This window comes from Ammospiza caudacuta, chromosome 1 (genome assembly GCF_027887145.1).
Source record: "Ammospiza caudacuta isolate bAmmCau1 chromosome 1, bAmmCau1.pri, whole genome shotgun sequence".
Lineage (NCBI taxonomy): Eukaryota > Metazoa > Chordata > Aves > Passeriformes > Passerellidae > Ammospiza > Ammospiza caudacuta.
The window spans coordinates 72,524,490-72,537,914 of record NC_080593.1 but is presented as its reverse complement, the minus strand read 5'-3'; the positions used below and the strand labels follow the sequence as shown (position 1 = coordinate 72,537,914).

Below are 13,425 nucleotides of genomic sequence, written 5' to 3'. Positions count from 1 at the left end.
TGTGCTGTTAAGCAAGCCACAGGCTTGGTTCTCCTTTTAAATACACTTCCTTTATGTAACTGTGGGGGAATCAAAGTGAGCAGCAATGCAACTTTCTGACTACTCAGAGCACTGCTTAATCTTGTAATTGTAGGCTTTTCATCGTGGAACTAAAACAGCAGGGGAATGAGAGCGCAGCCAGCCTGCTATTTCCTAACAGAGTATCCCTAAACCATTTCACTATATTTTTTCTGCAATTTTTCCTTTATTTCTCTGTTGTAAAAAAAACCCTGGATGGAAAGACATGATTCTAGAGCAATAGTAGTTTTAAAAAGGAGACATCTTACAACAGCAGAAGTTTCAACTGCATTAGAATGTAGAAAATAGGAAATAAGTTTAGAAAGGCCTGTAGCAGCCATGTTTCCACACTCAGCATTGTTCCAGCACCGGTACGGCACAGCTCTGGGCCCGCTCCCGCCGGCTTTGGGCAAACCCACGTGGCTCCGCACACGGAGCGACCAGCCAGCGCACGGCCTCATCTCGGGGAAGTCTTTCATTCGGGAGACAGGGAGGCTCGCTCGGACTGCTCCAGGCGAACTACTGACCCGTTCCCATCGGCGTGTCCACCGGGACTCACCGGGCAAAGCCGGCCCCCGACCGTTCCCAAAGCGGCCGCCGGTCCCTGCGCCGCGCGCGGGGCGGGGCTGCGGCGGCCGCGCGTGCCCGGGGCGCGCCGCGCGCGCAGCCCCGCGCGCAACGCGCCGCCCAGCCTCGCGCCCCCCGGCCCCCGGCCGCGGGCGGGCGCGCGCGCTGACGCGGGCGGCGCCCATAGGCGGAGAGGCGCGCGCGCGCTCCGCCCGCCACCTGCCCCCCCCTTCCCCTGCCCCCCGCCCCGCCGCTCCCCCGCCGGGAGCTCGGACCTCAGCCGGACCCGCCGCGCCGGCCCAGGGCCACGAGCGCTCCATCGCCGGCGCCTACCGGCTCTGCGCGGGCGCCGGGCACAGGCGGGGAGAGGGGGAACCGCCGCGGGAGCGCGCCGGGGGGAGGCGGAGACGGGGAACGGCCGCCGCCGCCGCGAGCGAGTCGAGCTCCGCCCCGCCCGCCCACTCCCCACTCCCCGCCCGCCGGGACCGTTTCGGCCGCCTTTCCCCCGCTCCGCGTGCGCGCGCGCCGCTCCCGCGCCGGCCGGGCCGCATGAGCGGCATGAGCGGCTCCGCCTGAGCGCCGCGCGCGCCGCCACCTCCCCGCTGCCGCCGGGTCCCGGCGGGCGTCGCGTCCCCCCCGCGCCGCCGCCGAGGATGCTGAAGATGAAGCTGCCCCTGAAGCAGACGAGCCACAAGGCAGCGGCGGCGGAAGATGCGACAGCGGCAGGGTTGAAGGAGCCCGGCGGTGCCCTGGACTGTCACCTCCCGCTGCAGCAGCAGGTGCCCCGGGCTCGCGGGGTCGCCTCCGCGGCGGCAGGGAGGGGGTGCGGGCTGGAGAGGCCGAGCCGGCTGCACGGCCTGGGGCCGGGGCCTGGGCCCGGCCCGCCGCCCCCCCCCGCCTCGCTGGGCGCTCCGGGCGGCGGCGGTCCCGGCTCGGCGGCCGCCCGCACCGACAAGGAGACGGTGTACGAGTGGTTCGGGCTGGTGCTGGGCTCGGCGCAGCGCCTGGAGTTCATGGTGGGGCTGCTGGACCTGTGCAACCCGCTGGAGCTGCGATTCCTGGGCTCCTGCCTGGAGGACCTGGCCCGCAAGGACTACCACTGCCTCCGCGACTCGGAGGCCAAGGCCAACGGGCTCAGCGACCCCGGACAGCTCGGCGACTTCCGCGACCCCGCCGTGCGCTCCAAGCTCATCGTCTACCTGGCCCTGCTGGGCTCCGAGAACCGCGAGGCCGCCGGCCGCCTGCACCGCCTCCTGCCCCAGGTGGACTCCATCCTGCAGAGCTGCCCGGCGGCGCGGCGGGCCCCAGCCGAGGAGGAGGAAGAGGAGGAGGAGGGGGACGTGGTGGTGGTGATGGACGGAGCCGCCGAGAACGGGCAGGCCGGGCTCCCCGCCGCCCAGGGCCTGGGCTGCGGCGCGCAGGAGGAGCTGCTCCTGCTCTTCACCATGGCCTCGCTGCACCCGGCCTTCTCCTTCCACCAGCGGGTCACCCTGCGGGAGCACCTCGAGCGGCTGCGGAGGGCCCTGTGCGGGGACCAGGAGGAGGAGGAGGAGGGCTTCGGCCGCCACCCAGCCCAGGTAACGGCGCGTCCTGCGCCCATCCTGCTGCGCCATCTCAGCGGGTGGTTTAGTCCTTCTTGCATCGCTCCCTCCTGTTTTTGTAGGAGCGGCCGCTTGCTTTCCCCGAATCCCCCCCACTGGGATGTGGTCCCTTCCGTCCTCCCCCTACCACGGCAGTGTCAGCCCCGGCCGCCCCCACAACCTCCTGCGGAGTGTCTACTACAAATTTCTTGGCGGGGGGAAGGGCTGATTTTCCTAGCCTGCCATGCTTTATGGAACGCTGGTTTTTTTTCTGGAACTCTGCCGTGCTGGAGTGCAGGGTGCACAGTACTGAACTGGCTGCCTTGTACGCTGTAGGTCACTGCACGAAGCAGGAGTTCAAGCAACAGCAACTAGCAGCTTGATTAGACTTGTAAAAATAGAAATTATAATAATGCTAGATAGAGACCAGATTGCCTAAGAGCACATTCTCTAGGGGCTTCAAACCAATAGAACAAGTTGAAATATTTTTTTTATATGGCGTCTGCTTCCTTGCCCCTTCACAGAATGAGACACAGGCTTGAACTTGGCAAGAATCAGGGCAGCAGTCGGGTCACCAGCTCTAAGGCTGGTTCTCTGAAACACCAGGTTCAGTGAGATGGCTGACAACATTAGGAAAGGGGTGGTAATGATTCCACTAAAGAAACATTGTCACAACTGGAGCTTCTGTCCAGAGAAATACTGATTTTTTTTGGGTGTCTGTCAGGAAACAGCAAAGCTCATCCTGAAAGCAGATGTGCCACTTGTTGCTAGGATGAGGCTGTCACCAGGGATGAGGACTTGCAGTGAGTGACAAGGGAAGCATTCTCTTGTGCAGTAGCTCTGTTTAAGCAGAGGTTTTCCTGCAGTGCCATTCACTGCTGCCCTCTTGATGAGCATGGGCTTTAAAAATTGCCCCATATTTATGCAGCCAAGCTGTTCTCATGGAGCTCTGCAATTTTTGGTCTATAGATGGCCTCTCCTGCAAAAGGGGAAGGAAGGGCTGGAAGATGGGTGTTTATAGTGCTGTTCCACTGAACCCATCAGGTTTTCATGAGTTACTTGACAGAAAAGGGTACAAAGCAGTAAGGGTTGGGGTTTTGGGATTTTGTTTCTAAGTTTGCTTGCAGTGCAGTCCATTTCAGCCACTTGTAAAAAACTTCTGCATTGCCTGCCATGTGAAAGCAATGGCTCCTTCTGTTTGCTAAGGATGGGGTATGCTCTTGAGGAGTACCCAGAGGAGACAGAGATCAGTTTCTCAGCCTTCTGATATTATATTTATTAACTAAATGTTTATATTACTTAAAGGCCAAAATGCAATTGGCAGGTCATAAACTAATGGGCAGATGTTACAGAACTGAAATCACAATGAATTTGGAGCATCAGTCCAAAAAGTGTTTATTTTGGCTCATTGGCCTGCAGCAAGTCTAGTTCTATCCCAGAATTAATCCTGAAAGTCCATCTTTCCGGGGAAGAGATTGAATTGCAGGAAGTGGTAAGACTGGACACTGTCCCTTCTGGGTTTAAAGTGCTAGGAACCGGAAGCATACTTCCTGCCTGGAACTGGCACAGCAATTGTAGCTGCTCAGTGTGTCCCACCAACTGCAGTTGGGACAGCAGGCTCCCGTGAACTACTGGATTGAAGTCAGTTTTGTGCGGTGTTCTGGCTTAAGCATAAAAGCAGCTGTCCAAGTTGTGGTGGTTTTGTTTACTCGGGGAACCCTGAGAGACCCGAGTCAGCTTGGCTGAACATGCACATCACATACTCCGTACTCGACACAGCAGTGAAACGGCAGCGCTTCCGTAGGCCTTCCTTCCCCTTCCCCTCTTTAATGGCTAATTGTAAATACAGCACAGCCTTTCTGGGAAATAATGGCTGACAGAGAACCCACTGAGGGATCAGTGGGTTTCTGCTTAGTATTTCAGTCAGCGTCCACGGGACAGTGGGACCCTCGCAGATAAAACGCTAGAGGAGATGGAGCCAGTAGCAGAATTAAAGGCTTCTTTGGCAAAATGCTGCCGTAGCATTACAGTGAACTTGATTTAAAATCCTGTCGGGTGTCCACAGGCCTTTTCTCCTCCTTTAACCTCTGAAATTTGAGTGCCTTCAGGGCTCTGCGTTTATGAACTGGAACAGTTCATAAAGACCTCTCTGAAATTTTATTCGGTTGGGCTCGTGTCAGAAGGGCTGGGCTCCATCTCCGGGAATAACCCGCTCCGTGCCGGGCAGTGCAAGCAGCTCCACTCGGGAGCCCTCGCGGTGGTCCCGCGGCCGCACGGGAAGCGCTCGGGCAGGCGGTGCCGGGGAGGAGGACGGGACGGCTCCGTTAGAGGGGCACAGCCGGGGGCGGCGAGGGCGAAGGACCGGCGGGAGGGGGAGCGGGGTGGACACGGCGCTCCAGAGCACCGAGCACCGTCATGGCCCGGGGAAAGGGGGTGACCCCTCTCTTTCTTTGCGGGGAGGACGGGTGGGTCAGGGATCGCCGGCGCTCCGTGAGGGCACAGCCCCGCTACCCCTCCGCGCTGCCCGCCGTGGGGCGGGGGCCGCCCGGCAGCGCCCTGCGCGGGCAGAGACGCGGTGCCTGATGGTGGTCGCCGCTTCCCGCCCCGTCCAACATGGCGGCGCTGGCTCCCGGTCACGTGCCCCTGGGGCGGTGCCCGGCCCGGCCCGGCGGGAAGGGGCGGTGCCGCCATTGCATAACGGGGGGGGGCTCGGCGTGGCCCCGCTCCGCTCCTCGGGCGGGAAGCGTGTGTGTGGGACTGCGGCGGGCCCGGCTGTCGGGCGGGGAAAGCGCAGCAGCGTTCTGTGCACGGAGGCTGCCAGCTCTGCTCTGGTCTTGCCGTGCTTAGCGCTCCCGGACGTTCTCAGCTCCCGGCTTCTGACCCGTCGGAAGGTGGTCACTGAGCTGTTGTTCACCGGCTGGGCTGTGAAATACCAATGCATTCCTATGGCTGGCAGCAACCAGGCATAGGAAAGCAGCCTGCAAACTAAGGGAGTTCAGAGCTGGAGCAGAATCAGGCGGTTTGTCCGTTCTGAATTCTTTAGGGCAAAGGGCTGTGCTATTGCACGTGGCGTATCTAACTAAATGGCTCCGTTTGAGGTTTTGAGGAGCTGTAACACCTGGCTTCAGTGAACACCAAGGCTTGGGAGGTTCACCTGCAGAGAATTTGTGGGTGATTTACTAGAACGTAAAGCAATTTGCTTTTGCCCATTGTTGGGGTTCTGTTTTCTGGTTAGGGTCTGTGTTGTCTGATAAAATTGAGCTCACTATAAAGTTGCTTCATGACAAAGGGTTAATAAAATTGTTGCTATTTTTAGTGTCTTATTTCAGTGATTTTGAAAAATGTAACTTCTTTGGTGATAGATTTTAAAATATTCTACAAATTCTATTCAAGCTCAAAACACGAATTTGAAAGTGGGGAGGTAGGACTGCTGCAGTGGGATGGGCAGATCTAGGATTACCTTACAGTTGATAAACTTGATTTCTTTATGAAGTGTTCTGAGTTAAGGTTAGGGAGTTTTTATGCTTAAAGTAGAAACACTTGATACTATTTTCAAATTCTTAATTTAAGGTGTAGTTTAAAAGAACATCTTTTGGAAAAAAGTCATTGGTGTGTTAAACTGCAGAATATCAGCTTTGAATCTGAAGTTGAAGTATAAGAATAAATCAGCAGTATTGGCTGCTGAATAAAAGAAGCATTAATGTGCAAAGATCCTGTTGATACCTCTGTATATTGGTTTAAGTAACAGAACACATAGCTTAACTCTTGTGTTGATTATTTTTGTTTAATAAGTGCATCATTATCGAAGCAGTTTGACTTTATTGTTTATCTTTCTCCATCCCATCGCGTGTCTGGGATCAAAATGCTGAAATACCGAAGAAGCTCTGTATATCCACGAACATGATAAATGTGGCTTGTATTAGGCACTGGAGTGTTTAATCAGGCATACTTGACAGGAATAGAACCAAGGTTCTGTTGAAATAAGCAATCTCCTGGAGATAATAGTTGTTGAATAGTAATATAATTAGTTGGCTGCAGGATTCTTCACAGAAAAATTCTTTACTTACAAACAAAGGGGAAGTTTCTATTTACAGAGTACTTTTCTTAGTGCACTTCTATTTATAGGATATTTTGTGTGCAAATTAGAAGAGTGCTTTTATAATTGGTCTTCAGTGACTTGCAGCAGAATAAAGTAGTAGAATTTAATTTTAGAATCTATGAGCTCTGTCTGCAGTGCACTGTTTTTAGTGTCATAGAGTTGAGTATAAGGAGAAGTGTATCTTCAGAGCCTGGTTTAAATAAGAGACATAAAGATTAAAAATGTCATTTCACTCTTGGCAAAGATCTTTTAAATGATGATGCACTCCAGGGAAATACAAATGTTTTAGAAGTTTTGCATACTGAGATGAAAAGTATTCCAGATGCCTCAGAGAACCTAACAGCCTTGTCTCTGAACAGGAATTTCTGTGTCTCCAAACAGGAGTTAAGAATTTCCAGAAACATTACCTGAAGTCTTCTGGAAAGGAAGTCATAGCTAGATAAAAAACAATGCCTAAAATGAACGAGTTCTATCTAGATGTGCATGCTGATGTTCCAGGAAATTGCAGAGTAAAAACTTTCACTGCTTTGAGCTGTTTTAGCTGTTTAATTCTAAACATGAGGTGTTAGTACAAGTTTGTAGTCGTTCCCAGACCGATTATACCGAGTTAATCAGCCTCTTTGTTGTCCCTGACAATTTGTTGTCCAGCAGAGTCAATGAATACCGGGAGTGTTGAAAATACACCCCTGACTTCCTAATGCTTGTACTTCGATTGCTGTAGTTGAGCTGTGGTCCAGTTTTCAGGGTTGCCCAATGCTGACTTATTTATAGGTGGCAGGATCTCACTGGGCTTGGAGTGCAGAGGACTCTGAGCTTTTTCTAAAGAGCTGCAGAAAAGGGTGCAGACAGCAGCAGTAAGATGGTTGTGTCTGTGAACCCTCTGAAGTGTGTAGAATTCTGCCTGCTTAAATCTGTCACCTTGTTTGTGTGTCATTATCAGTCTCTAGCCATAGCTGTCCTAGAAAGCACTACAGCTGATTCTTCATTACTATAACTAAAACGAAATACCTACTTTTCCTTAAAGAGTTGGTGAATTTCTGTAGTATCCTCCAAGTCTAAGGGTTTATACTTCTGGAGACCAAAACTGTAAGAGATCTGACTAGAAAGTGCATTCCTTTGTGAGTTTATTGCCTTTCCTCAACCTCTTTCCTTAACTTCCTTAATCTTGTCTTTTTGGGAGAAGAAAGTAAAAATATTTTGAACAGCTAAAGAAAATTTAGTGTCTTGGGAAGTGTCTTAGGAGCAAGATAACCACAAGACAAAGATTTTCTGTTATTTGAAAATGCTGTACATAAAGGAATACTTTCAAACTATGCTGGAGTTCAAGGATTGGACAAAATGATATATTGGCCTTTGATGGTAATTAAATGTAGTAATGAAGGCATTGTCCCTTCTCAGTACTGACTGTACTTCAGTGAACTACTCTTCAGGGGCAAATGTTTTTTAAATCTTCCTATCACTCTAGACTGTTATGAGAATATTTTTTTGTATTAGTCTGAACTGCTACATTCAAGTAATCTTATTTTTATTCACTCAGCTGACAATAGCACAAGTATGATGTTGCAGGGTTGTTGAAAGAGCAGCCACCTGGGGACAGAGTAATTCTTGAACTGGTGCTTGGCTGGCTCTAGCTTCAACTTCCCTGCTGTGTCGTGGACTAGCTAGGTTGGACTGAAACTGATTTAGGTCCTGTTAGAAGCTCAGGTGAGGCGAGACTTAAAACACACTGTGTTTCTAGCAAACACGAGGTGCATTATTTCCCCAGCACTGTAAATCATAGGTGTAGCCATGTCTAGTACTTCAAATGTAATTGCCACAGGCTGAATTTGTTCCTGTGATGTAACAGGGTTGGTTGCCCTTTGTCTCAAAATTGTTAGGATTTGGTAATGCTATAAGTTAGCCACTATGTGATTGCTGAAGCTGTCATGTGGTGTCATTTTCTTCTCAGAATCAGCTGATGTTTTGTCAGGTTTCTGTCTCCTCTGTAATGTTTTGTTGCTGCCTCTTGCAGGCAGACTCTTTAACATAGTTTAGCAAAACAGATATGCTTCAAAGTACTTTTAGGCCCCTGTGCGTACTCTCTATGCAGTCCAGCTTACTAGATATGAGTTAATAGGGCAGTTGCACATAATCCATTTGAACTGTATGTTCAGCCAGTCAGACCTTCACTGCACATATTATGGGATTTTATGTCTGGTCACAGAACCATGGAGGGACTGAGATTGGCTGTGACCTCTGGAGGTGATCTGGCTTAAGCAAGGCTACCTACAGCTCATTCCCTAGGACCATGTCCAGATGGCTTTTGGGTGTTTTCAAGGATGTAGACTGCACAGCTTGTCTGGGCAACCTGTGCTCAGTCACCCTGACAATGAAAAAGTGTTTCCAGATGTCCAGAGGGAACCTCCTGTGTTTCAGCTTCTGCCTGTTGCTTCTGTCACTGGTCACTGCTAAAAAGAGCCTGGCTCCATCCTCGTTGCACCTTCCCTTCAGATGTGTGCATACACACACATTTTTATAAGTATAGATCTTTTTCTGCAAAGCCACTCTATATATAGTCTGTTAGGTCCCCGAATGTGTGGTGCCTGTAGTTCTTCCTGCCCAGGTGTAGGATTTTGCACTTTCCCATAGTGAATTTTCTGAGGTTCCTGTCAGCCCATTTCTTCAGCTGAGGTTCTGTGTGGAATAAGCATTATTGTTCTGGAGTATCATTGATTCTATTTAAAAGTTGACATGTCAGCATCTAAGTTGTATGTTGGTTTGGCTAAAAGAGAGATAATTTGGTGGGATTTTGTGGTCCAAGATCTTGAGGCTCATTCTGCTTTAGTCTTGTAGAACAGAACAGCATCTCTCCATCTTAGAACAATTGGATGGTGCCTTTGCATAGTTCAGAGTTTGCAGATTGGAGCATGGTTTAGCAGCAATGTCTGTTGGGCATTTGTCTGCAGTCTTGGTCTTGCATTTGCCTAGCAGCTTGTCTGAGACAGTACTGGATTTTTTTGGTTAGGGGACAATCCGTTGTATCAATGTGGTAAGCATTAAATAGATTTTGAAGCATTGCTGCTCTAGATGTTTGCATTTGTGAGTATTAAATGCATATGCTGGATTTCCATTTTAAAATGACAAGAATGTTCTGTCCCTGTATCCAAGCCACACCCCACAGTGATGGGGTGCAGGTACAGTTGCTCAGAGTGTTGAGTAAGGCTTCATCTCTGCTGCTGTAGTCATCAGGAGAGGGTTCAGCAGTACACAAATACTCAGGTGGTTTCACCTGGTTGTTGCTTCTGGAGAGGAAATGTTGAACCTTTATGCTACCACAGCTATGTAGCGATACATCTGTGTATCACAGCTGTGAGGTGATGAGAGCCTGCATGGTTTGTTATAAACAAATCATGGCTTTGGTCTTGTAATTGGCACCACATCTGTTAATGATTATTCTGACATCACTCAATTTTGTTGAAGGTGCAGATGCTGTAGTTGATAGCTTACAATCATGAGTTAGACCTTGATTTTTTCCGAAATGCCTTCTTTCATCTGGCTTTGTTTGTCAGTTCCCACTTTTAGATGAATGAACAAGCTGTGCCAGTTTGCATCTGCACAGCCTGCAAGGCTGAGTAGTGCTGTCCCTCATAGCACATTTACTGTAGTTCTTGCAGAAAAATAATATTTCATATTTGGGCATGTAGAACTAATCAAGCTGTCCAGCTGCTGGAAGTGTGTTTCCCTTGTTAGTGCTCATCAGAGCTGATGAATGAATAGTTCTTTTATGAAAGTGCAGTGCAAGCATCAGAAGACTTATGTGCATCAATTGCTTGCTCGTGATGATTAGTAAGCTATCCAGTAACAGATTTCACTGCATATTGCCAAAGCAATGCCAGCATGACATTGTTTGATCAGTCATCTGCATTGATAGAAGGCAGAGTTTGGACATCTGTCTTGTGTAGGTGAGCTGAGATCTCAGCTCACATGGAATCAGGCAGAGCAACACCCTCCTCAGCAGGATGGCTCACCACTTTAGATATTTGGTGCTTGTGTTACAGACAAGCACCCCTGGACCTTGGGGCATAAATACTTCTGGACTCCTCTTCAGGAGACTGATTGGTAGAGTAGCATGAAATAAGCCCCAGAGGGAAGAGGGGCCCCAGAAAATTGATTGATATTACAGAATCGCTGCTTCTGAGCTCATTAGTGATGCATCCCAGTGAGGAGGAAGTCAGGCAGAAATACTAGGAGGCCTGTGTGGATAAGTAAGTTGCTTCTCGATGAACTCAAACATGAGAAGGAAGGCTATGAAGGGTGGAAGGCAGTGACAGATACCCTGGGAGAAATACAGACAAACTGTTTGAGTAGCCAGGTTAGGAAAGCTAAAACCATGATAGAACTAAATCTAGCCAGGGATGTTAGTGGCAACAACAAAATCTTCTGTAGATACATGGGTGGTAAGAGAAAGACTCAAAGTAAATGGTGTATTTGGCCACTTGGGATATGGAGAAGGCCAAGGTACTCAATAAATTTTTTGCCTCAGTCTTCACCAAGTGCTCCAGCCCACACCATTGAAGTCATGGCAGCAAAGGCAGGATCTGGGAGAATAAGGAACCACCAGCTGTAGGAGAACATGTTGAAGACTATCTGAGGAATGTAAGGGTGCTCAAAACAATGGGACCTGATGAGATGCACCCATGGGTCCTGGAGGAATTGACAGCTGAAGTATCTCAGCATCTATCCATCATATTTCAGAAGTCATGGGAGTCTAGTGAAGTTTCCACTGACTGGAAAAGGGGAAACATAAGCCCCATTTTAAAAAAGGGAGATAAGGAAGACCTAGGGAATTAGAAGTTGGTAAGTCTCACCTCTGCCTGGCAAGATCATGAAACAAATCCTCCTGGAAACCATGCTAAGGCAAATAGAAAATAAGGAGTCATTTGATGGCAAACATGGCTTTGCTGAGAACAAATAATGCCTGATAAAATGGTGGGCTTCTACAACGGGATGGTAATGTTGATAGGAGGAGTGACTGTCATTATCTCCCTAGACTTGTGCAAAGCATTTGGCACTGTCCCACATGATGGCCTTGTCTCTAAACTGGAGAGACATGGATTTGACAGATGGACCAGTCGGTGGATAAGGAAATTGGCTGGATGGTCACACTCAAGGAGTTGTTTTCAAGGGCTCCCTGGTCCAAGCAGAGACCTGTGACAAGTGGAGTTCCTTGGGGTTGGTCCTGGCACTGGTGCTGTTCTACATCTTTGTCAGTGACATGGACAGTGGGATCAAGGGTACCCTTGGTGAGTTTGCCAGTGACAGCGAGCAGTGTTTTGCAGTTGTCACACTGGAGGGAAGGATCCACAGGGACCTTGGCAGGGTTGAGAGAAGAATCTCTGTGAACCTCATGAAGTTCAGCTAGGCCAAGTACAAGGTTCTGCTGGTGGATTGGGACAATGATAAGTACAAATACAGGCTTGGCAGAGAATGGATTGAGAGCAGTCTGAGGAGAAGAACTTGAGAGAGTGGTTTGATGAGAAGCTGAATGTGACCTGGCAATGTGTGCTTGCAGGCTAGAAATCCAACCACATTCTAGATATTAGGAAGAAATTCTTTACTGTGAGGGAGGTGAAGCACTGGAAGAGGTTGCCTGGAGAAACTGCGAATGCCTCATCCCAGGAGGTGTTCAAGGCCAGGTTGGATGGGGCTCTGAGCAGCTGTTTCTAGGGGAAGGTGTCCCTGCCGATGGGAGAAGGATTGGAACTAGGTGATCTTTAAGGTCACTTCCAACCCAGAACATTCTGTGATCATACGATACAGTCCTGGGAGGTGTCTCAAGTGATAAGCTTTTTTTAACATAGTACTTGCTTTCAACCATATGAGGATAGATCTGTTTAATACAAAACTCAGGTCTAGGTTGTAAGAGGAGATAATTCTTAGGGTACTCTCTTAGCTTGTTTCACTTTCAAGGAGAAATGTAGTTAATCCTTCAGCCCATCACTGAGATCTGTGTGATTATCAAATTAATTATCTGGCAGCTGATTTGGGGCCACCCACATTTCCTGCTTCACTGTATTTTAATCATTAGCAGCAGCACTGTGAGTTGCAGTGAAGTCTCACAGTGGCAGAGGCTTATGTGGGAGTTAGCCTTACACTTGTGTGTGTTGTGTGAACATGGATAATATGCTGTATTCACTGACAGGAAAGGATGAGCACAGCTGGTTCTGTATGGCATGCCCTTCCTCAGCAGTGTACCAGGCTTTAAAGGGCTTGTGCTCCTGGTGTGACTGGCACCATGTAACAACATATGATGCCACTCTTAATATTCTTTGGCCCTTCAGACTTTGCAGTCACTTGCCCTAGAGTTGTCTGCTCTGACAGTGGCGCCCGTGTTTCAGTTACTTGTGAGTTTGATGTAGAACTGTCACAGCAGGTAACACCAAAATTGAAGAGTAGTAATGCAGCTTAAGACAGGATCTGGAGCTTTGCAGGCTGTAAGATAAAGCTGTGACTGCTCTGGATTTCCCACTGTCTACCTTCTGTGTTGTGAAAGCCAGCAGTCACAGAATAGATATTACTGGTTAACTTTGGACATGAAGAATTCTGCAAGTGAATAAATTATAAATTTATTATAGTTATTTTATAATAATTGGTATAATTATTTAAATAAGGTTTGAAACCTTAATGTAATATTTTGCAGTTTAGAGGGGGCATTCAACTGTGGTTGTAGTTTGCCTGTTACAGACTGCTGCCATGGATAGAAAAATAACCATTCTACAATAATTCACTGCAAAAGTATTTGAATGCTATTACAGAGATGATATGTGTGCTTGGTAAGAAGCAATTTTCTAGTATTAGAAGGTGTAGCAGCAGTATTTAATGCTTCTTTGACATGAGCTGAACAGAATACTTTTTTGAAGTAAATTCTATTTCTATAAATCTCCTAAAAACTGCTCACAGTTTATTTGACTTTTAAACTAGCTATTATTTTTTAGAATAGTCTGTAATTTGTTTTCCATTAATCAAAACAAATATCCTGGCTTTGAATGCAAGAGAAGGTCTGACCTCAAATTTGATTGTTTTTAGATCAGGAGTTAACACTTAACCAAACCAAAGTTCTTCCACTTTTTCTGCCCACAGTTG

General features: G+C 48.8%; 1 protein-coding gene across 1 annotated transcript in view; it reads left to right on the top strand.

Annotated features, from left to right (window-relative positions):
• The first annotated feature begins 1,277 nt into the window (after window positions 1-1,277).
• The window catches only part of ZCCHC2 (zinc finger CCHC-type containing 2), a 44,141-nt gene continuing 31,993 nt past the window's right edge, over window positions 1,278-13,425 (top strand). The window contains exon 1 of the mRNA XM_058815030.1: window positions 1,278-2,201. Within this exon, the coding sequence (XP_058671013.1) occupies window positions 1,278-2,201 (924 nt within the window). The remainder of the gene's footprint in view (window positions 2,202-13,425) is intronic.